Here is a 27,416-nt window from a genome sequence, read left to right as displayed (position 1 = left end):
CTGTACCTCAACAGATCAAAACAAGGTCCTCACAAAAGAACAAGCCACTCTGATGAACATTAAGCATAAATAGGTTATACAACAAGAAGAAGAAACTAATACCTAAGAACAAGAGGGAACGGACATAAGAGAGGAAAGACACCCTCCACAGCTTGAACAAGCAAATTAGATATCTTGTAAAGTCCTCTAGAGCCAGCTACAAAACTAAACTAGCATCTCTAGCTAAGGATAATCACAAGCCATTCTTTAGCTATATCAGAAATCTAGAAGGGAAGGCCGAGCTTTGTGCCAAACTAGTCGTGCATAGTACCACTCAGTGATCGCCAACCTGCTAACAGATCTGGCGCAAACTTTATCCCCCCATCCCCACCAGGCATACCTGTCATCAGTCCTCTACTTAGTATTTCCAAACAGCAGGTCATAACCACACTCTCCATGGCCAAAAACAGACCGGATAACACCCGGCTGCCTACTAAATCATCTAAAACAGGACCTAGTGGAACTACTTGGCACTCTCTTCAACCACAGTCTAAGTAATGGTTTTGTCCCAGCAGAGTTGAAAACAGCAACTGTAATTCCCTTGCACAAAGTGGGGTCCATCAACCGACCCTGGGAGCTATAGACCCATAAGCCTAACCAGCCTTATCTGCAAGGCTACGGAGAGAATAATCATGGAGCTTATCAACAAAGACATAGAAACTCTTGACCTGACCTAAAGTGGCTATGTTAAGGGTATTTTACGCTTATTAAACCTGGTGGGCTTCGAGACGGTCACCAAAGCCCTGGATGAAGGCCAAAACAGTATATACAGCCTATCCTGACTTTTTAAGCCTAGCCATGCATCCCTAATCTCTGATGAGTTCTGATGCCCTTGATAAGTGTAAGCATGGGTCTGGGAGATGAACCATTTACAGGTTACCTGCTTGTATCAGAGACATAGGTGCCAAACCAGGGATGAACTTCCGGTTTCCCATCCAATTGTCCAAAATACACTTGAATTGGATTAGGGAGGCACTCTGCTTCACATGGATGGGGAGCCTGTTCCATAGATGGGGTAGTCTCTGGGATACAAGCCCATATCTCCAGCAGGACCTGTTTATATCACAGGCAAGGTCTTCAGAATGGGTAATTCTGGTACTGTTTGTTTTGTGGATATGCAGGTGGCCCATTAGAGAGTGGGGTCTGGTAATGCCCTGTAGGCCAGACATAGACCTCCCCTCAAAAGCCGCTAGGAGACAGAATACAGGGATAGGGCCTTGAGTCCGAGTCTGCATAGGACACATTACTTATGCCCTGTATTCTTTTAGTGAAGAACATTTGTGGACGTTCCAGTTGTTATATGCTGGTTAGGTACATACCAAAGGGGGCATTGTACTCAATGATAGGTCTGATGAATGCCGAATACAGTGGAAAAATTACTTCCTTAGTCTTAGATGCCATGCCTTTGTTTGTAAGTTACGCACCATAGAATGATTTATCACCACTGTAGACATGTGATAATCAAAGGCTAGATTACAATCTGTGTGTGTCCTTAAGTCCTTGACTACTGGGTCAACTTTAAGGGGTGTGTTATCAATATGATAGTTACCAGGAATGGAAGACTTCCCAAAGGATATTATTATACATTTCTTGGCATTTAGTTTTAGTCCATGACTCTGACACCAGTTGTTTGTCTGTGTCAGCCCCTCCTGGAGAACATTTGTGTCAGTGTGAGATTCAATGACAGCTCCTAATTTGCATTCATCACACAATCCCCCACTCAGACATCATTGAGAAACTCACCCAGCTGGGAATTAACCCATATGTAACAAGCTGGGTAGAAAATTCACTCACCAACAGAACGCATACAGTCAGTCGAAGTTAGGGATTTCACAACCACCAGCAGACTAGTTACCAGTGGTGTACCACAAGGATCTGTGATGGGTCCCCTACTGTTTAGAATCTATTTCTCAGACGTCTGGGCGAAAATAGATGGCCTGTGGCTTACCAAGTTTGCCGATGACTGCAAACTGGGTGAAATCACCGAGTCCCCCAATGATGTTGGCATACTACAAAAAGGGCTTACACAGACAAATGATTGGTGCCAAAGCCACAGACTTGAAATAAACCTGCAAAAAATGTATTCTCTCTTTCGGCAAATGGGAATCCCTGCAACTTGCAATATTAACAGTATCCCCTTAGCTCAAACCCTGTGGTGAGAGATTTGGGCACACACATTGACAGCTACCTTAACTTCGATCACCATGTGCCCACAGTGGTAAGGAAGGGCTTCTATGTTGCACATCTCATACGCAAGGGCAGTGCATCCAGAGCTAAGGATGTTACAACTCCCCTGCACTCATCCCTCATCAGACCACTAACAGAGTACAATGCCCTCTTCTGTATGTACCCTACCAGACACCTGCAGCAGCTAGACAGATCTCAGAGGTTTCTCACCAAGAAAATTCAGGGCCTTCAACAAATGACAGACTGAAGGACCTGTCACTGTACTATCTATCTTATAGGCTGTAGGCTTACAGAGCAGTCTCGGACCCTGCCCTAATGGAAATGCTGCACATCCACAAGTCAGATGGGGCAAGATTCACTCTCTGTAGGGATCTTAACCTAGCCTGCAACATTAACAGGACATGCTGGAGAGACAGATATGTCTCCCAGAGCCACTCTTCTGGAACAAACTCCCAATTCACGTAAAATAGAGCGCCTCAATGACCCTATTTAAGTGCAACTTAGACAACTGGGTGGGAAACTGTAAATTTACCCCCGGGGTGTCACCTACGTCCCTATAGATTACACAACCTGGTCAATAAAGGAACAAGGGTATGACATAGCAAGGCTTATAAAGCCCCAAGGGCCAACAGTCTAGTAACTTCCTATAAACCACAGCTTAGAATTACAGGGAGGTGGAAAATGTTTGACATTTCAGAAGCCCCTGGAGAATACACCTAGCAAAACCTGTGCTGGTCCCAGAACAGGAATCAAATTTGTAATGTTTTGTAAAAGTATGTAAAGAGGATCAAACTGCTGCCTCTAACACTTCTAGAATCCACCACTTTCCAAAAAGCCACAAAAGAAGCCGACACCCTGGCAGAGTGAGCCTTAACTTTGGCCAGACGTGACTTGCTATGGTGAAAGTGGAGAAAGAAAAGTACAGTTTTGTACCTACCATAAATGTAGATGTTCAAGTGTAAACACTGCTGCAGCCATCACACTTGGGTTATCCTGCTGTCAGACGGTCCCGCAGTCGGCCAGAGATCCAAAGTCTTGGTCCAGCGTCGGTTGCTGTCGCCTCCTCCCTGACGTCAATGCGATAGGGGTATATAAGATGCAGCAGACGCAGTTTTCTTCAGTTTTTCTTGCCTCAGATGTCAGGTGCCCCCACATAGGTAGGCAATTCAAATTGCTAGTAAAAAATACAAAAGAAAAGCAAACAACCATTTTTAGTTACCAGCAAATACTCCCCATAGGTAATAAAGGGTAGATGCCCTAGGTAAGTACCAGAAAATAAGAGGGGAAGGAGGGAGGGTAACCTGGACTGCAGCAGTGTTTACACTCAAACATCTACATTTATGGTAGGTACCTAACTGTACTATGTTCATCGTGTTACACTGCTGCAGTCATCACACTTGGGTGGAATCCCAAAGCTGAGTTAGGGAGGCTGGATCTATAAGGCATTAGGGGTGGCTATAAGGCCCTGCAGTACAGCAGTGGCGAAGCCAGCTCTGGATTTGGAGTATAAAGGCAAATGGTAATGTTTGGTGAAGGTATGCACAGAACTCCATGTTGCTGCTTCCAAAATATCCTTGGTAGGTACGCCTCTGAGGTAGGCAGTTGTAGTGGCTGTTGCCCTGGTGGAGTAAGATCTAATACTGCTAGGTACAGGTTTCCCATGGTGGGTATAGCAGAAACGTATACATTTTGAAATAGTCTGCTTTGAAATGGCTTTTCCCCTGTGCTCCTGCAGCGTATGCTACCAATACTTGCTCAGATTTTCTGAAAGCTTTGGTTTTGTCCAAGTAGAAGCATAACTGTCTGTGAATGTCCAAAGAATGTAGTAGTCTCTCCCCTTTGTTCTGTGGTTTTGGATAAAAAGTTGGCACGTGAATAGTTTGGTTTAGAGCCACACTTGATACCACCTTTGGCATAAACGTAGGGTTAGTTCTTAAAGACACCCTGTCCTGGTGGAAGATGAGGAAAGGTTCCACTGCCATTAGTGCCTGTAATTCTGAAACTCTTCGTACTGCTGTTATTGCCAGTAGCAGAGCAGTTTTCCAAGAGATGTATTTTAATTCTGCTATGTTGAGGTCCCAAGTTGGTGTGGGCGCTCTACGTGGCGGTCTTATGTTTTTAGCCCCTCTGAGGTATTGTTTGAGCAAAGGATTAGAAAAAATTGGTGGATCTGTGTTGTAATGAGCAGAGATAGCTGAGGCATGGATCTTGATGGATGAAAAAGAGAGGCCCTTGTCCAGCATCTCCGTTAAGTATTGCAGTATCTGAGGAATGTTTGAGAAAGAGGGTCAAGGCTGTGCGCTTGGTTCCAAGCACAGAATCTCTTCCATTTATCCGAGTATGCTTTCCTGGTGCTAGGCCTTCTGGCCTCCAGAATGACATCCATAACTGCTTTGGAGAGAGGCATTGCTTGCTTGACTAAGGAATTTTCCATGCAGCTAGATTTAAGGTCTTTAGCTGGCTGTGAAGTATCTGATTGTTGTGCTGTGTCAGCAAATCTGGGATTTGAGGCAAAATCCAGGGTGGTTCTTGTGCCAAGTTCTTTAAGACTGGGTACCAGTGCTGGCGTGGCCAGTCTGGTGTAATCAGGATCATCTTTGGCTCTTCTTGCCTGGCTTTTATGAGTACCTTTGGAAGGAAAGGTAAAGGTGGGAAAGCGTATACTTGCAGGTTTTTCCAGCTGAATGAGAGGGCATCCACTTTCCATGCTTGTGGATGGTAACTCCTTGTGCAGAATTTCTGTAGCTGGCACTTCATTGGGGATGCAAACAGATCTATGTCCAGGCTCCACCACTTTTGTGTCATCATTCTGAACATTTGTGGATTCAATTCCCATTCGTGGGGATCCATGATGTTTCTGCTTAGGTCGTCTGCCAGTGTGTTTTTCTCTCCTGGCAGGAATTGTGCTTGCAGATGAACTTGGAAGTCTAGAGCTGTGTTCCGCAAGGTCATGGCTCGTCTGCAGAGGGGGTAGGAGTGTGTGCCCCCTTGCTTATGTACCACATAACTGTGGTGTTGTCTGTCTTTAGTAGTAGTTGTCCTGGATGCAGCAGGTCCTTGAAAGCTATAAGTGCATTTTGTACAGCTAGCATCTCTTTTTGATTGATGTGAAGATGCCTTTGCTCTGTGGGCCACTCGCCCTGAATACATTTTCCTGCCATGTGTGCTCCCCAGACGTAATCCAATGCATCTGTTGTCAGTGTTTGCCTGGCTGTGGGTTGAGTAAAAGGCTGTCCCTTGTTGAGGTGACAAGCTTGAGCCCACCATCAAAACTCCTGTTGAAGGCAAGGAATTAGTGATATAACTGTTTCTAAACTTTGACAGTGTTGAGACCATACACTCTTTAGGTACCATTGTAGTTTCCTCATATGCAGTCTGGCATATGGAATTAGTAGTATGCAAGATGCCATGTAGCCCAAGGCCTGCAGAATTTTTCTTGCAGGGAGTTGGGTCTTTGTTGCCATTAATTGAAAGTATTGAGTCAGTTGTCCTTGCTTGTCTGGCGTGAGATAAGCCATCTGGGCCGTTGTGATCAAGCTGGCACCCAGGAATATTATCTCTTGTGAGCGTACTAGTTTTGATTTCTTTTCGTTTACTGTGTACCCCAGGCAACTTAATAACTTTTTTACAAACGCCAGATGCTTTAGAAGAATGTCCTTGCTCTCTGCTTGAATCAGGCAGTCGTCCAGGTACGGATAAATTTGAATTCCTTTTTGTCTGCAAAATGCAATTACTGGTGCCAGGCACTTTGTGAAGACCCTGGGCGCAGTAGATAAGCCAAAGGGCAGTGCAGAGAATTGATAGTGCATTGAACCAGCTATGAATCTGAGGTATCTTCTGCAGTTTTGTCTGATAGGGACATGCAGGTATGCCTCCTTGAGGTCCAAAGTCACGAGCCAAGCTCTCTTGCCCAGCATGGGAAGAAGCTGCTGTAGTGTCAACATTTTGAATTTCGGAACATCCAGGTAAGTGTTTAGAGAAGAAAGATCCAGAATGGGTCTCCAGGCTTTGTCCTTTCTGGGAATCAGAAAGAGTCTTGAGTAAAATCCTTGTCCTTGCTGCTGTGGTGGTACATTTTGAATAGCTCTCATGTTGATGAGTGCTGTAATTTGTTTTTGAGCCTCTGCCCATTGATTTGGTGGCAGAATTGGCATTCATTTTAACCTTGGAAGAGAGTGAAAGTGGAACCTGCAACCTTGAGATACAATGTTGAGAACCCATTTGTCTTTGGTGATGCAATGCCAATTGTGATAGAAAAGTGCCAGTTTTCCTCCTAAGGGGGCCTGCCAAGAGAGCTGTTTGGCAGCTGTAGTGGGAAGTCATTGAGGCTGCTTTTTATATGGTTGGGGCCTGTCTTCCCCCTTCTTTCTGGCCTGGTGTACCCCATTGTCGAGACCTGTAAGGACCTTGTGTTTGACCTCTATCTCTTGGATGTCTGTATCTGCCCCTTTGAGGTCTGTCTGTGACTGGAAAGGACCAATTCTTTGTTGGCCAATTTCTGCTAAAATGAGGAGGCTGACCTGTAAGAAATCCTTCACCGTTTGCATAGATATTGCCTTATCCTCCATCTTCTTTAATACCTCCTCTGCCTTAGCTCCAAACAACACATCCCACTGCAAATGTGCATCCAATAATTTTGCCTTAACATGATCTGGTAACGTATGTTCTTTTAACCAAGCATATCTTTTAATGACAGAGCCTGTAAATGCTGCTCTACAGGAGGCCTCTAAGGAAACAAACCCACATTGCAAAGTATGCTTTCCCACTTGTTCAGCTGCATGCAATAAATCCTGCATTTCTTTAAAATTAGGAGGATATGAATCTGGAAGCATCTTTTGTTTCAAATGAGACATCAAAAATTGCTGATATTTTAGCATGTGAAACTGGCAATTAAAGGCTCTCATTGCTAAAGTTGCAGACGTATATACTTTCTTTCCCCATCTGTCTAATGCTCTGGAATCTCTGGGGAACTTGGTTTTTTGCTGATGAGGCCTTAATCCCTTTGGGTCCCTGAGAAATAGTTTCAGGGTCAGCAACAGGGCTTTTATACAGAAATTTGTGAGAGTCAGGGACTATGTAATATCCATCAGGTTTAACTTGGGCTGGAGGTAAGGAGTCAGGGTTTAAGCTGGATTTAGTGTACACATCATCCACAATATCTAACACTGGCGGAATAGCAAGGGGTCTGTGTTGAGGTAATAAAAGGAAGTCTCTGAGCCTTTTCTTGGATTCTGAGTAATCCTGGCCTTCCCAATGGAAATGCTCCCTCATGGTATGTAAGGTCTCCCCAAAGGAGTAATCCTCAGGCGGAGAGGCTGATGGAATTGATTCTTCAGCATCAGAATCCTCATAAGGGGGTAAAGAATATCCTAGGTCTGAGGATGAATCTGAAGAAATGGACACCTGGTCGGAAGATTCATAGTCTGCATCCTGTCTGGGCCTTTTATCAGGGGGGGGTGGGACCCCCTGATCAAGGTGATTAGGTCTTCAGCCATTTTGAGCATCTGTTTCTTAGGCATGGAAGCCTGTCCTGGAGAATGCTGTACCTGTTTCTTTGCTTTTAAGGGGGGCTTAGACTTAGCAAAGGGTTTAATGGTTAACTGGGTAGGTCTGAAAACACCCTCTGAAGCTGTGGATTGCTCAGCTACTTCGGTTCCCTCTGAAGGGTTAGTTTCGGTAGGCTGAAAACCTGGAGCATCTGAAGGTCCAGCCAGCTCCACGTGGGAGTCGGAGGCGGTCTGTGGAAGCAGTCGTCAGGGGCTGCGTAGGTGCCTTGCTGAAAACAGGAGAACCGGCGACCGGCCTAGAAGAGGCCGCGTCAGTTTTGGGCCTCGGATGCCTGTCTTTGTCTTTGCGCTTTTTATGAATTCTGGTCGTCGGAAGTTCTGATGGCATGGTGTAACTGAATTTTCTGCCAAAATAATGTCGGGCAAAATCAAACCGACGTTTAATAGTGCGCTTGTTAAACCAAGCACAAAACCGACAACCAGTGACGTCGTGGTCTGGGCCTAGGCATGGGATACAACAGGACTGGAAATCCTTATGAGGTATTTGCTTCCCACAAGAAATACAGTTATTAACTTTTACCGACATCGGTCTGAGGCAAGAAAAAGTTTCCCCAACGGGGTACTTAGCTTTGTAGAAGACTTTGGTTCTGGATTCGGAATGAAAATCTCAGGAGTTGGCTGACCGGCACTTGCGAACTGCTTTTGCTTCAGGCACAGCGCGGCAAGAAAGACTAGACAATGGCGTCGGCTGCACCTTATATACCCCTGTCGCACTGACGTCAGGGAGGAGGTGACAGCAACCGATGCCAGACCAAGACCTTGGAACTCAGGCCGACTGGGGAGCCGCCTGACGGCAGGATAACCCAAGTGTAATGACTGCAGCAGTGTAACACGATGAACATCCTGGGGTTTTAGCTGTGTCTGGGTTTGGCTTGAGAAGACCTGAAAGGGGCTGGAAAGGACCAATTCTTAGAGGGCCAGCACCTACTAAATCTAGGAGGCTGAACTTGTAAAAAATCTTTAACAGTTTGCATAGATTTAGCTTTATCTTCCATCTTTTTAAGAACTTCCTCAGCCTTGTTGCCAAACAGGCGGTCCTGATTTAAAGGAGCATTCAACAATTTAGCTTTAACATGATCAGGCAAAGATTGCTCCCAAAGCCAAGCATGCCTTCTGAGCACAGACCCAGTAACAGCAGCCCTGCAAGAGGCCTCTAATGAATCAAAATCACATTGCAAAGTACGTTTTCCAACTTGTTCAGCATAATGCATTAAATCCTGTATTTTTTTATTTTCTGCACAGTCAAGAATCAACATCATTTTCTGTTTAAGAAGTCCAATAACATGTTGCTGATACTTAAGCATATGAAACTGGCAGTTTAAAGCCCTAACGGCCAAGGTTGCAGAAGTGTAAACCTTCTTACCCCATCTATCTAGCACCCTGGAGTCTCAATCAGAAGGGGTAGAATTTTTTAGCAGTAGAAGCCTTAATGCCCTTGGGCCCCTGTGAAATAGTCTCTGGATCTGCAATAGGATTTTTAAAAAGGAACTTGTGGGACTCAGGGACCCTGTAGTATCTGTCAGGTTTTCTGGGAGCAGGAGGCAAGGAATCAGGGGACAAACTAGATTCCGAAAAAGCATCAACAAGGTCTAGTACAGGAGGAATAGCTAAAGGCCTATGCTGAGGTAGGAGAAGGAAATCACTAAGCCTCTTTTTTGAATCAGAAAAATTCTGTCTTTCCCAGTGGAAATGCTCCCTTAGAGTATGTATGATTTCCCCAAAAGAAAAATCCTCATGAGGGGAAGCAGAGGGAATGGAGTCCTCTGCATTGGAATCTTCATAAGTAGATAAGGGCAAATCCAGATCGGCAGAAGAATCAGAAAAAAACAATTGTTTTCTAGGCATAGAGGTCTGAGCAGGTGGCCTGGGTGTCGTTTTTTTTAGGCATGGATCAAGATTTAGGCCTAAGTAAAGAAGGAGGCGTCTGTTTAATATGCAAGTCTGTAGGCCTGAATACACCCTCAGAAGCCAGTGCCTGCACAGTGGCTCCGGACCCATCCAAGGTAGAGACATCCATGGGTTTCATAGTTGAAGTATCTTGTGGCATACCGGACTCCGAATGGGTCTCAGTAGAGGCCTGTGAATCAGAAGTAGTGGGTATCAGGGGCTGCAAAAGCGCATCACTGAGTACCGGCGAACTGGCGACTGGCTTAGGAGAAGTGTCGTCGGCAGTTTTGAACCTCGGCGGCCTGTCTCTGTCTTTATCTTTGCATTTTTTTCAGAATCCCGGTAGTCGGATGGCTAACCAATGACATTTCTGGATAATTAAACCGAGAACCGAAATATTTAGAGGCGAAAATATACCAACAACGGATAGTGCGCTGATTAAATAAAGCACAAAACCGACAGCAAGGTACATCGTGGTCAGGACCTAGGCAAGGAATACAGTACGAATTAAAATCTTTATGAGGTATTTGCTTTCCACAAGCAATGCAATTATTAACTTTTACTGACATCGGTAAGGAGAAAGAAAAAGTTTCCCCAACGGGGTACTTAGCTTTAGTTGAATACTTCGGTTCTGAAACTCGAAAATGAATATTTTCAGGAGTCGGCTGACTGGCATTTGCGAACTGCTTCTGCTTCGGGCACCGCACAGCAAGAAAGACTGATGTAATGGCGTCGGCTGCATGTTTTATACCCTTGACGACCTGACGTCATAGAAGAAAGGACAGCAACCGATGCAGGATCCAAGACTTTGTTAATCAAGCTGACTGAGGGCTACCTGCAAGCAGATAACCCAAATGTAATGACTGCAACAGTGAAACATGAAGAACATCTGTGGTGTTGTCTGTCTTTACCAGGAGCTGTCCTGGAAGGATAAGGTATTTGAAGACTGTCATGAGGATTCTGTACAGCTAGCATCTCTTTTTGATTGACATGAAGGGGAATTTGTTCTGGGCTCCATTTGCCTTGAATACATTTGCCTGCCATGTGATCCCCCCATGCATAGTCTGATGTGTCTGTTGTCAGGGTTTGGGCGACGAGGGGTTGAGTGAAAGGAAGCCCCTTGTTGTGGTTGCATGCTTCTGCCCACCAAAGGAACTCTGACAAGGTATGATAGGAATCACCGTTTCCAGGTCCTGAGAATGTTGACATCAGAGACTTAAGTACCACTGCAGTTTCCTCATATGCAGTCTTGCATATGGAATTAGCAGAATGTATGAGGCCATGAACCCTAGGGCTTGCAGTACTTTCCTTGCAGATAGCTGGGTTTTGTTGGCCATTACTTTGAAATAGTTTGTCAAATGGACCTGCTTTTCTTGAGTGAGGAATGCCATCTGGGAACCTGTGTTCAAGCTTGCTCCCAGGAATACAATTTGTTGGCTGGGCAGCAGTTTTGATTTCTTTTAGTTGATGGTGTATCCCAATGAAGTTAAAAGTCTTTTTAAAAATGTCAAGTGCTGAAGTAGCAATTCCTGACTGTCCACCTGAATCAGGCAATTGTCCAAGTATGGGTAGATTTGAATATTTCTCTGCCTGCAGTATGCAATGGCTGGAACCACACATTTTGTGAAAAATCTGGGCGCAGTAGATAAGCCAAAGGGAAGTGCAGAGAACTGATAGTGCATAGAGCCTGCCCTGAAACGTAGATATTTCCTGCAAGACTCCCTCATGGGGATGTGCAGAGAAGCTTCTTTTAAGTCTAGGGTGACTAACCAGGCATCCTTTGCTAGCATACGAAGAAACTGTTGCAGTGTAAGTATTTTGAATTTTGGGACCACCAGAAAGGAGCTGAGGATTGATAGATCCAGGAACGGGTGCCAAGAGCTCTCTTTTCTGGGCACCAGGAACAGTCTGGAGTAGAAACCCTGTCCCCTTTATTCTACTGGAACAGGTTGAATAGCCCTGACATGGAGATGGGCAAGTACTTGCTTTTGAGCTTCTGCCCACTGGTTTGGAGGAAGGTCTGGAAACCCGCTTGGTGTTGGCAGTGAGTGGAAGTAGAATCTGTATCCCTGGGATACAATGTTTAGAACCCTTCAGTCCTGAGTAATGGACATCCAGTTTTTTGCATGAAGGGTGAGTTTTCCTCCTAGGGGTGCAAATACTTGGGCATGGCTGGGAAGGATAACTGGAAAGTCATTGTGAACTTTTTCCATAAAGGGGTGGCTTACCACTCCCTGGTTTTGAGGTGGAAATAATCCATTGTTTAGATCTCTGCATACCCTGAGACTATAGTCTTGGTGGTCTGTTTCCCCTGAGCTTGGACTGAGAAGGCCTGAGAGGGACTGGAAATGACCAGTTTTTTTGAAGGCCAATGCCTACTGAATGTAGGTGGCTGTACCTGTAAGAAATCTTTGGCTCTTTGCATAGATTTAGCTTTTTCTTCCATCTTTTTAAGAACTTTTTCTGCTTTTGTGCCAAACAAATGCTCCTGATTTAATGGAGCATCCAGTAATTTTGCTTTGACATGGTCAGGCAAGACTTATTCTTTTAGCCAAGCATGCCTTCTCAGTACAGACCCAGTGACAGCAGCCCTGCAAGATGCTTCTAAGGCATCAAACCCACATTGCAACGTATGTTTACTAACTTGGTTTGCAGAATGCATTAACTCTTGTAAATCTTTATTTTCAGCACAATCCAGAAGTAACACCATTTTTTGTTTAATTAGTTCCATAATATGTTGCTGGTACTTCAACATGTGAAACTGGCAATTCAAAGCCTTGATGGCAAGAGTTGCAGAGGTATATACCTTCTTACCCCATCAGTCTAAAGCTTTAGAATCCCTGTCTGAAGGGGTAGAGTTTTTGGCTGTAGTAGCCTTAATGCCTTTAGGTCCCTGGGAAATGGTCTCTGGATCCGCAGTAGGAGTCTTAGAGAAATTTGTGAGAATCAGGTACTCTGTAGTACCCGTCAGGTTTTCTAGGAGCTGGTGGTAAGGTGTCAGGAGTAACACTGGACTCCGAGAAGACAGTCTACAATATCCGGGACAGGGGGTATTGCCTGTGCTGAGGCAAATCTAAAAATTCCCCGAGTCTCTTTTTGGACTGAGGACATTCCTGGCATTCCCAGTGGAAATACTCCCTTAAGGTATGCAAGGTTTCACCAAAAGAGAAATCCTCTGGAGGGGAGGTAGAGGGAATGGATTCCTCTGCATCTGAATCCTCATAGGTAGACAAGGGTATGTCCTGGTAATCAGAAGGGACAGAGTCATCAGACTCCTGGTCTGTAGAATGAAATTCAATTCTTCTGTCTTTTGGCAAGGGAAGGCTGGCTTCCCCTAATTAGAGTAATAAGGTCTTCAGCCATTCTAAGCATTTGTTTTTGTGGCATGGAAGGAAGAGCATGCACTTTGGAAGTCGGTTTTCTAGGTGTAGTGCGAACTCTGGGCCTAAGAAACTCAGTAGTTTTAGTAGGAAATTAAGTTGTCGGTTTAATATGAATATCGGTAGGTTGCAATGCACCCTCAGAAGCCAGTGCCTGCACAGCAGCTCCGGACCCATTCAAGGTAGAGACATCCGCAGGTTCCATAGTCGAAGAAGCATCTCGTGGCATACCGGACTCCGAATGGGTCTCAGCAGAGGCCTGAGACTCTGTAGAAGCGTGCATCAGGGGCTGCAAAGGCTCCTCACTGAGTACCGTCAGACTGGTGACAAGATTAACGGAAGCGGCATTGGCAGTTTTTTACCTATGCGGTCTCTGTCTTTGTGCTTTTTCGGAAGATCGGTAGTCGGATGGCTTACCAAAGCCATTTTGGAATACAGGGAATCAGATCGAAATAATTTAGCTACAAAAATAGCCCGATGACAAATGGTTCGGGCATTCAGCAAGGCAAAAAACTGTCAGCTAGGGATGTCATGGTCTGCGCCTTAACAGGTGACGCAGTAAGAATGAAAATCTCTGTGAGGTATTTGCTTTCCACAGGCAAGACAACTGTTAATTTTTTCTGACATCGGTTAGAGCAAGAAAAAAGAATCCCCAATGGGGTACTTAGCTTTAGAAGACTTCAGGTCTGAAACTTGAAAAGATGAAAATTTCAGGTAGCGGCTGACTGGCACTTCTGAAGTGATTCTGCTTCGGGCTCCTTCTCAGCAAGAAAGACTGATGTAATGGCGTTGGCTGCATGTTTTATACTCCTGACATCATGGAAGAGGCAACAGCATCTGACGCAGAAATCACAAGACTCTGGTATTCGGGCCGACTGAGGGCTACCTGCAGGTAGATAACCCAAGTGTGACGACTGCAACAGTGAAACATGAAGAACATCTACAATGGACCTATCTTCACCACCACTGAAACTAAGTTTAACAGCTGACATAAGGAATATATTTTAGTCTCATTCAATTTTGAAATCTCTAGGTCTAGCTCAGCTCAGGGAAACTTGCTTGGACTCAACTAACCTGAAAAAGTACAGTTGTGTACCTACCATAAATGTAGATGTTCAACTGTATTTACTGTTGCAGTCATTACAATTGGGTTATCCTGCTGGCAGGCTACCCGCAGTCGGCCTGAGTTCCAAAGTCTAGGTCCGGCGTCGGTTGCTGTCGCCTCCTCCCTGACGTCAGTGCGCCAGGGGTGTAAAAGATGCAGCCGACGCCTTTTTCTTCAGTTTTTCTTGCCCCAGATGTCAGGTGCCCCTAAAATGGTAGGCTAAATTATGCCAATAAGCATGCATACACAAAAAACAACTTTTCCTTCATCTACAAGCAAATACACCCCATAGGTTGCATAGAATAGAGAAGTACATATAAGTCCCAGCAAAGGAAAAAGGGGATGGTGGGAGGGTAACCTGGACTGCAATAGTGAATACACTCAAACATCTACATTTATGGTAGGTACACAACTGTACTATGTTCATAGTGTTTCACAGTTGCAGTCATTACAATTGGGTTGAATCCCAAAGCTAAGGTTGGGAGGCTGAAGCTAAATAGGATTAGGAGAGACTATGAGGCCCTGCAGAACTGCAGTGGCAAAGCCTGCCCTGGATTTAGAGTAGAGAGGTAAGTGATAGTGCTTTGTAAAAGTGTGCACTGAACTCCAAGTTGCAGCCTCTAAGATGTCTTTGGCTGGTAGTCCTCTGAGGAAGGCTGCTGAAGTGGCTGTTGCTCTGGTTGAATGTGGCCTAAAGCCCTTAGGCACTGATTTGCCATGCTGTGAATAGCAGAAATGAATGCAGTGGCCTATCCACTTTGAAATAGTCTGCTTTGAGATAGGATTTCCTTGTGATCCTGCAGCATATGCCACTAGAAGTTGTTCAGTCTTTCTGAAAGCTTTGGTTCTGTCCAAGTAGAAGCGTAGCTGCCTGTGAATGTCCAAAGAATGCAGAAGTCTCTCACCCTTATTCTGTGGGTTTGGATAAAAGGTAGGCAAATTAATTGTTTGGTTAAGGGCCACACTGGACACTATCTTAGGTATAAATGTAGGGTTTGTCTTCAGAGAAACCCTGTCAGGATGGAAAATGATAAAAGGTTCCACAGCCATGAGTGCTTGTAACTCTGAGACTCGTCTAGCGGAGGTTATTGCTAGGAGCAGAACTGTTTTCCAGGATAAGAATTTTATATCAGCTGCAGAGGCTGGCTCAAACGGAGGCAGTGTGAGTTTTTCCAAGACATAGCTGAGGTCCCATGCAGGTATTGGTGCTCTCCTTGGAGGTCTTATGTTTTTGGCCCCTCTGAGGTACTGCCTTAGTAATGGATGAGAAAAAATAGGTGGGTCTGTATTGTAATGAGCTGAAATGGCAGAGGCATGAATTTTAATTGATGAAAAGGAAAGGCCTTTATCCAGCATCTCAGTTAAGTATTGCAAAATCTGAGGAATATTTGGAACAATCGTGTCAATACCTTGTGCCTGGTTCCAAGCACAGAATCTCTTCCATTTTTCTGCATAAGATTTTCTGGTGCTAGGCCTCCTGGCTTACAAAATAACATCCATCACCGCTTTAGAGAGAGGTGTGTCTTGAATGGCTACATTATCAGTCATGCTGTCAGGTTTAAGGTCCTGAGAGTTGGCTGTGCGGTATCTGAAAGTCTTGCTGGGTCAGTAAGTGAGGAATTTGAGGTAATGCCCAAGCTGGGCATTGAGACAAGCTCCTCAGGATTGGGGGCCAGTCTGGGGCAATCAGTATCATTTTTGGCTTCTCTTGTTTGACCTTGAGGAGTACTTTGGGGAGGAGAGGCAGAGGAGGAAAGGCATATACTGTTAGGTTTTTCCAGCTGAAAGATAGAGCATCCACTTTCCATGCTTGCTTGTGATAGGTCCTTGTGCAGAATCTCTGTAGTTGGCAGTTGTAAGGGGAGGCAAATAGGTCTATGTCCGGACATCCCCAGTTCCTTGTTATCATGCTGAAGACTTGTGGATCCAATTTCCACTCGTGGGGATCCATTAGGTTTCTGCTTAGTTCATCTGCCAGAATATTTATCTTTCCTGGCAGGAATTGTGCTTGCAGATGTTGTTGGTAAGTCAATGCTGTGTCCCACAAGTTCATGGCTAGTCTGCAGAGGGGGTAGGAATATGTGCCTCCCTGCTTGTTTATGTACCACATGATTGTAGTATTGTCAGTCTATATCAGTAGTTGCCCTGGATGAAGTAGATCCTTGAAGGCTGTCAGGGCATTCCGTACAGCTAGCATCTCTTTTTGATTGATATATAGATGCATCTGACTTGCGGAACATGTGCCCTGAATACATCTGCCTGCCATATGGGCCCCCCAGGCATAATCTGATGCATCTGTTGTCAATGTCTGCCTGGCTGTGGGTAAGGTGAATGGTTGTCCCATGTTGTGGTGACAGGCCTTTGCCCACCGTCAAAACTCCTGTTGCAGGCAGGGAATGAGGATAATTATTGTTTCCAGGCTGTGACAATGTTGAGTCCAAACACTTTTTAGATACCACTGAAGTTTCCTCATATGCAGTATTTCATATGGAATTAGCTGAATGCAGGATGCCATAAAACCCAAAGCCTGCAGAATTTTTCTTGCAGATAACTGGGTCTTTGTTGCCAACATTTTGAAATAAGTAGTCAGTTGTCTGTGTTTGACTGGTGTGAGATAAGCCATCTGGGCAGTTGTATTCAAGTTTGCACCCAGGAATATTATCTCTTGAGAGGATACGAGTTTTGATTTCTTTTCGTTTACTGTGTACCCTAGACCCGTTAGTAATCATTTTACAAATGCCAGATGCTGTAGTAGAATGTCCTTGTTCTCTGCTTGAATAAGGCAGTCGTCCAAGTAAGGATATATTTGTATTCCTCTGTCTGCAAAATGCAATTACTGGTGCCAGGCATTTTGTGAAGACCCTGGGTGAAGTAGGTAAGCCAAAGGGCAGTGCAGAGAATTGGTAGTGCATTGAGCCAGCTATAAATCTGAGTTATCTTCTGCATGATTGTCTGATTGAGACATGCAGGTAAGCCTCTTTTAGGTCTAAAGTCACAAGCCAAGCCTTCTTGCTCAGCATGGGCAGAAGCTGCTGCAGAGTTAACATTTTGAATTTTGGAATATCCAGAAATGTGTTTAGGATAGACAGATCCAGTATTGGTCTCCAGGCTTTGTCCTTTCTGGCACCAAGAATAGCCTTGAGTAAAACCCTAGTCCCTGCTCTTGCTGTGGTACTTGCTGAATGGCCCTCATGTCCATGAGGGATGAAACTTGTTTTTGTGTCTCTGCCCATTGACTGCGTGGCAGGTCTGGCATACCTTTTGGCCTTGGCAGGGTGTGAAAGTGGAACCTGTAGCCTTGTGATACGATATTTAAGACCCATTTGTCCTGGGTGATCATATGCCAATTTTGTGAAAAATGTGCTAGTTTTCCCCCCAAAGGAGTTGCCAGAAGATAAGTACTTGGTGCTGGCAGGGGAAAGTCATTGAGACTGTTCCCTGTATGGCTGTGATTTTTCCTCTCCGCTTTTGGAGGTAGAAGCACCCCATTGTTTAGGCCTGTATGAGCCATGGGGCTGTGATCTGCCTCTGGGGCGTCTGGTTCTGCCTCTTTGTGGCCTGTCTGACACTGGAAAGGACCAATTCTTTGTAGGCCAGTTCCTGCTAAATCTGGGAGTCTGTAACTGTAAGAAATCCTTGACTGTTTGCATAGATTTAGCTTTGTCCTCCATTTTCTTCAACACCTCTTCTGCTTTAACACCACACAAGGTATCATGCTGTAATGGAGCATCTAAAAGTTTTGCTTTAACATGATCGGGCAGATTCTGTTCTTTTAACTAAGAATGCCTCCTAATGACAGAACCCGTAACAGCGGCCCTGCAGGAGGCCTCTACAGAATCAAAACCACATTGCAAAGTATACTTTCCCACTTGTTCAGCTGCATGCAATAAATCCTGCATTTCTTTATTTTCTGCACATTCTGAATTTGTCAACATTTTCTGTTTAAGCAGTGACATAAGATATTGCTGATATTTAAGCATATGAAACTGACAATTTAAAGCTCTTACATCCAAGGTAGCAGAAGTATAAATCTTTTTCCCCCATCTGTCCAGGGCCCTTGAATCCCTATCAGAGGGGATAGGATTTTTTGCAGTGGAAGCCTTGACCCCTCTGGGACCCTGAGAGATAGTTTCTGGGTCAGCAGCAGGGATTTTGTAAAGAAATTTATGTGAATTAGGAACCCTGTAGTATCTGTCTGGCTTAACAGGAGCTGGTGGTAAAGAGTCAGGAGACAGTCCGGACTCTGAAAATACATCTACAATGTCTAAAACAGGAGGAATAGCAAGGGGCCTGTGCTGAGGTATTAAAAGTAAGTCTCCGAGCCTTTTCTTGGATTCTGAGTAATCTTGGCTCTCCCAGTGGAAATGCTCCCCCATAGTATGCAGGGTCTCCCCAAAAGAATAATCCTCAGGAGGAGAGGCTGAAGGGATAGATTCTTCAGCATCCGAATCCTCATAGGGAGGTAGAGAATATTCCTGATCAGAAGAAATGAAAACCTGATCTGAAGATTCATATTCTATCTCTTGCCTAGGCCTCTTATCAGGAGGGGGATTGGAACCCCTGATCAAAGTAATTAGGTCTTTGGCCATTTTAAGCATCTGTTTTTAGGCATGGAGGCCTGTCCAGGAGAATGCTGTACTTGTTTCTTTGTCTTTAGAGCTGCTTTAGTCTTTGCCTTTGAAGATGAAGTTGGTTTCACATATAAATGTGTAGGCCTGAAAACACCCTCAGAAGCCGATGCCTGCTCAGCGGCTCCGAACCCATCTGAGGGAATAGTTTCCGAGTGTTCAATACCTTGAGTTTCCAGCAGACTAGTTGGCTCCATGTGGGAGTCGGTAGCGGCCTGTGGCTCTGAGGTAGCGGGCTTCAGAGGCTGCGAAAGCGCTTCACGGAGAACCAGCGAACCGGCGACAGGCCTAGCAGAAGCCTCATCGGTTTTGAACCTCGGATGCCTGTCCTTTTCTTTTTCTTTGCGCTTCTTATAAACTCCGGTAGTCGGCTGTTCCGATGGCATTATATAATTAAATTTTCTGCCAAAGTAATGAAATGCAAAATCGTTCCGACGCTTAATAGTGCGTTAGTTAAATCTAGCACAAAACTGACAACTAGCAACGTCGTGGTCAGGGCCTAGGCAAGGAATGCAGTAAGAATTAAAATCCTTATGAGGTATCTGATTCCCACAAGAAATACAATTATTAACTTTTTCTGACATCGGTCTGGAGCAAGAAAAAAGTTTCCCCAACGGGGTACTTAACTTTAATGAAAACTTTGGATCTGAAATTCGAATTTGAAAATCTCAGGAGTCGGCCGACCAGCACTTGTGAACTGCTTTTGCTTCGAGCACCGCGCGGCAAGAAAGACTGAAGAAAATGGCGTCGGCTGCATCTTTTATACGCCTGACGCACTGACGTCAGGGAGGAGGTGACAGCAACCAACGCCGGACCTAGACTTTGGAACTCAGGCCGACTGCAGGTAGCCTGCCAGCAGGATAACCCAATAGTAATGACTGCAACAGTGAAACACGATGAACATCCACAAATATGAATTAACTTGGGATATAACTTAAGTTCAACTTTTGGAACTCCTAGGTCTGACAGATCTCAAATTAAAACATTCAGGTTCAGTCAGCTTTGACCCCCTTCCCATGCTCAGATTGCAGGACACCAGTGTAGAATCCTGACAAAAGTTCCAAGATTAAGACAGCTATGATATCTGAAAGCACTGAGAACTCAACACTTTGAAAGATGACAATTCTTAAACTGCTTAAACACTGGCACCCTTCTCTAAATGCTTTAAAAGTTTAACACAAAATATGAGTCTGCACTTGTGTCCAGGTGAAAACCAACATTTGGTTAATTAATTCCCAGCATTTTTTATCAGCAATCTGATTTGCACTTTTGTCTCAATGTTTCTGAGGCATTTTCTGATGATAATGTGTCAAGCTTTTTTCATTTAAACATCACACACCACCCACATCTACCTGTTAGCACTGCTCATTTCTACATTTTTGTTTCTATTCAACAATTTGCATATTTTCAGATTTTGAATATACCTTTTCTTTTTACACAGCATAATGTCCCTTTCTAATGCTACAACATTTATGATCACTTCATCTTTACAATCACACAGGCTATACAAGACTTGAATTTTAACTGCACAATCCTTTCTCTGTATCTTATTGCTTTTTTAATTCTCACATGGCTCTGGTTTTCATAGCCTCAGCAATGCAACATACCCTCACTGTTTCTCATTTTGACTTTATTTGAGACATGCTAATCTTACACATAACTATTTCCCAAGCTCAGCTGACTTGCTCTGCGCACACACCCAACTTTTGATAAAAGTCAGGACTGCTTTTCTTAAAAGCCTGACCCTTCTAATATTCTTTCTTGTACATCAAACACTAGTGTCTCTCTTACTAATAAATCATGCAACTCACCACATTCACAGTCTGACCGTTCTTCAGCTCTGCATCATAAGCATCTGTCTTTCTTATCGGGTCTCTGTAAACAACAGATTGCAAATACATAGCCAACTCTTTCTAGATTCATATACAATTCCTTTCTCTCCTACAATTTTATTTTTCTGCTCATTAAAAAATCTCAAACTTAAACACCCTCAAGGCTCCTTTTGAACTGGTATGATGGAATGTAGTGCACTGAACCCTTTAAGGCTTCTCAGCTAATGCAATAACAGTGAATAATGCATCAAATTCTAGAGTCAAAGTTTCTATTTTCTGCTGAATTTCCTTTACCAGACAGAAATCTTGGAAGCTGTAGCTGGCCCATTTTCACTGTAGATTATAATGCATTTTTAATCTCAGACTCTTGAAAGCAAATACCCTTCTTCAAATTTTCCAGATGCATTTCTCCACTGTGCCACCATGTGGTGACTACGAGTCATTCAGGATGGTGGGCTAATTTACAACACAGACACTGATGCTGTGCAATTAATCTCCATGAAGACTTTAGTGAGACAAAACACTTTCTATGGCTTGCTCATTAGCACTTAAAGCTAAGTATCCCACATATGACAAAAGACTGTAGGAACAACTGATGTAGTAAACAAAAGAGAACAATGATAAAGAACAGCAATTTCTATCCTGTTGAACCTGTCCCATGGTCTTTGGAAAAATAAATTAAGACAAAAATGACTGTAAGAGCAGTAAAGTAGAAAACTACTTGGCATTGTGTTGTACACCCTAAACATCTATATACTTCATTACCATAAAAAATATTACTGAATAGCTCTGCAGAAAGCATAAAATTAAAAGTGGAGTGAGCAATCACACAGAAGGAACTACCCAGTGCTGAAGCAGCCCATAAAGTAGTGACAAAAATAAGAAGAAATCCCAAAAGATCCTAACAATGCTGTCTATATATGGGTACACCACATAACAAATGGTCATAGAATGGCATGCAACTTCAAAGTGAGACTTGACAAGGACTGCTTATTAGCTCTTGGTCAGAATGAAGCAGGTAAGGTAGAAGATACCCAGAATGTTATGACTCAGTGTTAAGGCTGCCCTCCCAGAAGATCACTGCTACATCTGGAATGGAAAATCTGCAATCTCTGATGCTGATCAAAATCAAAACTGCCTTCAGTGTTGCTATATTATGTATGTTCAATTAATCACTATTTTGACATTAAATCTCTGGTCTGTCACTAAATGGAGTGCTGTGCAGGCAATTTTATAAGAAGCAAGAGTAAACTTTCAGTTATGAGTCAGTGGAAAATATTACATTTTTCCCCAGGATTTACAACACTGGAATATTCCAAATTTCCTTTTTCTAAGCTGTCAGATGACCTTTGTTGAAAAGACAGCATTACCTGCTCCAGCCAAGGTACTATACAGTCATTGTGGAATAAGTGATTGCATGGAAGCTGACGGACATTTTCTCCTATACTGTAGTCTTCTTTACACACTGGGCACTCCAATCCAACACCTGGAAACAAAAATAAAATGAAGAGAATTACCATTCTTTGTTATAAAGCTATGCGGCTATATTAGAGATGCTGTGATATTTAACATACCAGCACAATGCCAGTTTAACAACTCTGGAAATACAAACAACTTGAACTCAGATGCCACAAAATTAACTATCTGGAATAATTTATAAACAATACCTAAACTGCACTAACTGCAACTATTTCTTCTTCCGTACACCTTTTCTAAGAACTGTGCAACTTCAGTGTTGAAGGCTTCAGTTTTTTTTTGTTTTTTGTTTTTTTTAGGGGGAGGTGTAATGCAAACAATATAGGTTGAAACTGTACACATTTACTGCTGTACACACAGATTTTGTGGTGCTTTAATGGTGACAGATCATATTTTAGCATTCAGCAGGATGGAAGTCATGGAAATCAAGTAGACACAAACAGAAGAAACCTAGTGACATTCACTAGGGAGGTAAAACAGCTACAAGAGATAAGAAAGGAAATACAGAAAATGAACAGACAAGATGGGAGAGCGACTAGAACATTATATGGAGACCACAAACAAGACAGCAAAGTGTACAAATTGGAAAATGAAAAAAGTACAGTTGTGTACCTACCATAAATGTAGATGTTTGAGTGTATTCACTGTTGCAGTCATTACACTTGGGTTATCCTGCTGGCAGGCTACCCGCAGTCGGCCTGAATTCCAAAGTCCTGGTCCGGCGTCGGTTGCGGTCGCCTCTTCCCTGACGTCAGTGCGCCAGGGGTATAAAAGATGCAGCCAACGCCATTTCCTTCAGTTTTTCTTGCCCCAGATGTCAGGTGCCCCCAAAAGGGTAGGCTAAAATTCTGCTTATAAAAAAAAGCATGCACTAACATAAAAATTACCTTCATCTACAAGCAAATACACCACATAGGTTGTATAGAATAGAGAAGTACAGATAAGTCCCAGCAATGAAAGGGGGATGGTGGGAGGGTAACCTGGACTGCAACAGTGAATACACTCGAACATCTACATTTATGGTAGGTACACAACTGTACTATGTTCATCGTGTTTCACTGCTGCAGTCATTACACTTGGGTTGAATCCCAAAGCTGAGGTTGGGTGGCTGGGCCTAAATAGAATTAGGAGTGGCTATGAAGCCCTGCAGAACTGCAGTGGCAAAGCCTGCTCTGGATTTAGAGTAAAGAGGTAAGTGGTAGTGCTTTGTAAAAGTGTGCACTGAAGTCCAAGTTGCAGCCTCCAAAATATCCTTGGTTGGTACTCCTCTGAGGAAGGCTGCTGAAGTGGCTGCTGCTCTGGTTGAATGAGGCCTAATGCCCTTAGGCACTGATTTGCCATGTTGTGAATAGCAGAAACGAATACAGTGGCCTGTCTGCTTTGAAATAGCCTTTCCTTGCGATCCTGCAGCATATGCCACTAAAAGTTGCTCAGTCTTTCTGAAAGCTTTAGTTTTGTCCAAGTAGAAGCATACCTGTCTGTGTATGTCCAAAGAATGCAGAAGTCTCTCCCCTTTATTCTGTGGGTTTGGATAAAAGGTAGGCAAATGAATGGTTTGGTTAAGAGCCACACTGGACACTACCTTAGGCATAAATGTTGGGTTTGTCCTTAGAGAAACCCTGTCCGGATGAAAAATAATAAAAGGTTCCACAACCATCAATGCCTGTAACTCTAAGACTCTTCTTGCTGAAGTTATTGCTAGGAGCAGAGCTGTTTTCCATTATAAGAATTTTTTCTCAGCTGTATTGGCTGGCTCAAAAGGAGGCAGTGTGAGCTTTTCCAAGACAAAATTGAGGTCCCATGCAGGTACTGGTGCTCTCCTTGGAGGCCTTATGTTTTTGGCCCCTCTGAGGTATTGCCTTAGCAGTGCATGTGAAAAAATAGGTGGGTCCGTATTGTAATGAGCTGAAATGGCAGAGGCATGGATCTTAATTGATGAGAAGGATAGGCCTTTGTCCAGCATCTCAATTAGGTATTGTAAAATCTGAGAAATATTTGGTACAAGAGTGTCAATTCCTTGTGCCTGGTTCCAAGCACAGAATCTCTTCCATTTTTCTGCATAAGATTTTCTGATGCTGGGCCTCCTGGCCTCCAAAATAACATCCATAACAGCTTTAGAGAGAGGTGTGTTCCGAGTGGTTATATTACCTGCCATGCAGCCAGATTTAGTGTTCTGAGTTGGCTGTGCAGGATCTGATTGTTTCGTTGGGTCAGTAGATGAGGAATTTGAGGTAATGTCCAGGCTGGGCCTTGAGACAAGCTCTTTAGGATTGAATAACAGTGCTGGCATGGCCAGTCTGGGGCAATCAATATCATTTTTGGCTTCTCTTGTCTGACCTTTAGGAGTACCTTGGGGAGGAGAGGAAGTGGAGGAAAGGCATATACTGTAAGGGTTTTCCAGCTGAATGACAGAGCATCCACTTTCCATGCTTGTTTGTGATAAGTCCTTGTGTAGAATCTCTATAGTTGGCAGTTGTGAGGGGAGGCAAATAGATCTATGTCTGGGCATCCCCATTTCCTTGTTATCATGCTGAAGACTTGTGGGTCTAGTTTCCACTTGTGAGGGTCCATGAGGTTTCTGCTTAGTTCGTCTGCCAGAGTATTTGTCTTTCCTGGCAGGAATTGTGCTTGCAGGTGTACTTCATAAGTCAATGCTGTGTTTCAGAAAGTCATGGTTTGTCTGCAGAGGCGGTAGGAATGTATGCCTCCTTGCTTGTTTATGTACCACATGACTGTAGTACTGTCCGTCTTTATCAGAAGTTGTCCTGGAAGGCTGTCAGGGCATTCTGTACAGCTAGCATCTCTTTTTGATTGATATGAAGATGCATTTGGCTTGTGGGCCATGTGCCCTGAATACATTTTCCTGCCATGTGGGCCCCCCCAGGCATAATCTGAAGCATCTGTTGTTAGTGTCTGCCTGGCTGTGGGTAAAGTGAATGGCTGTCCCTTGTTGTGGTGACAGGACTGTGCCCACCATCGAAACTCCTGTTGCAGGCAGGGAATGAGGGTAATTAATGTTTCCAGGCTGTGGCAATGTTGAGTCCAAACACTTTTTAGATACCATTGTAGCTTCCTCATACGCAGTCTTGCATATGGAATTAGCGGAATGCAGGATGCCATGAAGCCCAAAGCCTGCAGAGTTTTTCTTGCAGATAACTGGGTCTTTGTTGCCATCTTTTCGAAGTAAGAAGTCAGTTGCCTTTGTCTGGTGTGAGATAAGCCATCTGGGCAGTTGTATTTAAGCTTGCACCCAGGAATATTATCTCTTGAGAGGGTACTAGTTTTCATTTCTTTTCGTTTACTGTGTACCCTAGGCAAATTAGTAATCTTTTTACAAACGCCAGATGCTTCAGTAGAATGTCTTTGTTCTCTGCTTGAATAAGGCAGTCGTCCAAGTAGGGATATATTTGAATTCCTCTTTATCTGCAAAATGCAATTACTGGTGCCAGGCATTTTGTGAAGACCCTGGGCGCAGTAGATAAGCCAAAGGGCAGTGCAAAGAATTGGTAGTGCATTGAGCCAGCTATGAATCTGAGGTATCTTCTGCAAAATTGTCTTATTGGGACTTGCAGGTATGCCTCTTTGATGTCCAAAGTTACAAGCCAAGCCTTCTTGCCCAGCATGGGCAGAAGCTGCTGCAGAATCAACATTTTGAATTTTGGAACGTCCAGAAAAGTGTTTAGAATAGACATGTCCAGTATTGGTCTCCAGGCTTTGTCCTTCCTAGGTACCAAGGAAAGTAGAGTAAAAATCCTTGTCCCTGCTCTTGCTGTGGTACTCGCTGAATAGTCCTCATGTCCATGAGAGATGAAACTTGTTTTTGTGCCTCTGCCCATTGACTGTGTGGCAGGTCTGGCATACCTTTTGTCTTTGGAAGGGTGTGAAAGTGGAACCTGTAGCCCTGAGAGACTATATTCACGACCTATTTGTCCTGGGTGATCATGTGCCAATTTTGTGAAAAAAGAGCTAGCTTTCCCCCCTAAGGGTGCTGCCAAAAGATAAGTGCTTGGCATTGGCAAAGGAAAGTCATTGAGACTGTTTCCTATATGGTTGTGATTTGTCTTCTCTGCTTTTGGAGGTAGAAGCACCCCACTGTTTAGGCCTGTATGAGCCTTGGGGCTGGGGTCTGCCTCTAGGGCGTCTGTATCTGCCTCTTTGTGGCCTGTCTGACACTGGAAAGGACCAATTCTTAGAAGGCCAGTTCCTGCTAAATCTGGGTGGCTGTGCCTGTAAGAAATCCTTTACTGTCTTCATAGATTTCGCTTTATCCTCCATTTTCTTCAACACCTCTTCTGCCTTAACACCAAACAACGTATCGTGCTGTAATGGAGCATCCAATAATTTTGCTTTAACGTGATCAGGCAGATTCTGTTCCTTTAACCAAGCATGCCTTCTAATGACAGAACCTGTAACAGCGGCCCTGCAAGAGATCTCCAGGGAATCAAAACCACATTGCAAAGTATGCTTTCCCACTTGTTCAGCTGCATGCAATAAATCCTGCATTTCCTTGTTTTCAGAACATTCAGAATTTGTCAACATTTTCTGTTTTAGCAGTGACATTAAGTATTGCTGATATTTAAGCATATGAAAAGTACAGTTTTGTACCTACCATAAAAGTAGATGTCTGATAGGAATGCATCTGCAGTCCTTACAAATGGGTTGTCCTGTCGTCAGGCAGCCCTTCGGTCGCCGGATTCCAAAGTCTGGGTCTGGCTTCGGCTGGTGTCGCACTTCACCCGACGTCATCGCTGCAGTTTTTCGGGTATAAAGGCATCAGCCGACACCATTTTCCTCAGTGTTTCTTGCCCCAGATGCCAGGTGCCCTCTTGGATGGCTAAATTTGGATAAATGCCAATGTTTCCAAACAGTAGAGAGCAAACACATAAAATAAGCATGTATGTACATATATACAAACAAATACACCATAATAGATCCCCCCCAAGCTAGCTGAAGGATGGCAAATACCCTAGGAGTACCACAGAGGGGAAGGTGGGTGGGTAATCCTGACTGCAGATGCATTCCTATCGGACATCTACATTTATGGTAGGTACAAAACTGTACTATGTCCTTCAAGGATGCATCTGCAGTCCTTACAAATGGGTAGAATACCATAGCTAAACTAGGGGAGGAGGAAAAAAGAAGAGATTATGGTGTAGATAGGATCCCTTGCAAAACAGCAGTGGCAAAACCTGCTCGGGATCTAGAGTATAGAGGTAAATTATAATGCTTGGCAAATGTATGCACGGAGGTCCAAGTAGCAGCCTCTATAATGTCCTTGGTAGCCACTCCTCGTAAGAAAGCTGTGGTAGTGGCTG

The 27,416-nt window shown here is 44.0% G+C and overlaps 1 protein-coding gene across 1 annotated transcript in view; it reads right to left on the bottom strand.

The window, feature by feature from the left end:
• The window catches only part of RNF126 (ring finger protein 126), a 673,386-nt gene that overhangs the window by 19,593 nt on the left and 626,377 nt on the right, over positions 1–27,416 (bottom strand). Inside the window, exon 9 of the mRNA XM_044053890.1 lies at positions 21,996–22,111. Within this exon, the coding sequence (XP_043909825.1) occupies positions 21,996–22,111 (116 nt within the window). The remainder of the gene's footprint in view (positions 1–21,995; positions 22,112–27,416) is intronic.

Source organism: Protopterus annectens, chromosome 13.part0, assembly GCF_019279795.1.
Source record: "Protopterus annectens isolate FY-2018-M chromosome 13.part0, PAN1.0, whole genome shotgun sequence".
In the NCBI taxonomy this organism is placed as follows: domain Eukaryota; kingdom Metazoa; phylum Chordata; order Ceratodontiformes; family Protopteridae; genus Protopterus; species Protopterus annectens.
The sequence above is the reverse complement of the archived record's forward strand: the minus strand, read 5'-3'. Positions and strand labels throughout refer to the sequence as shown.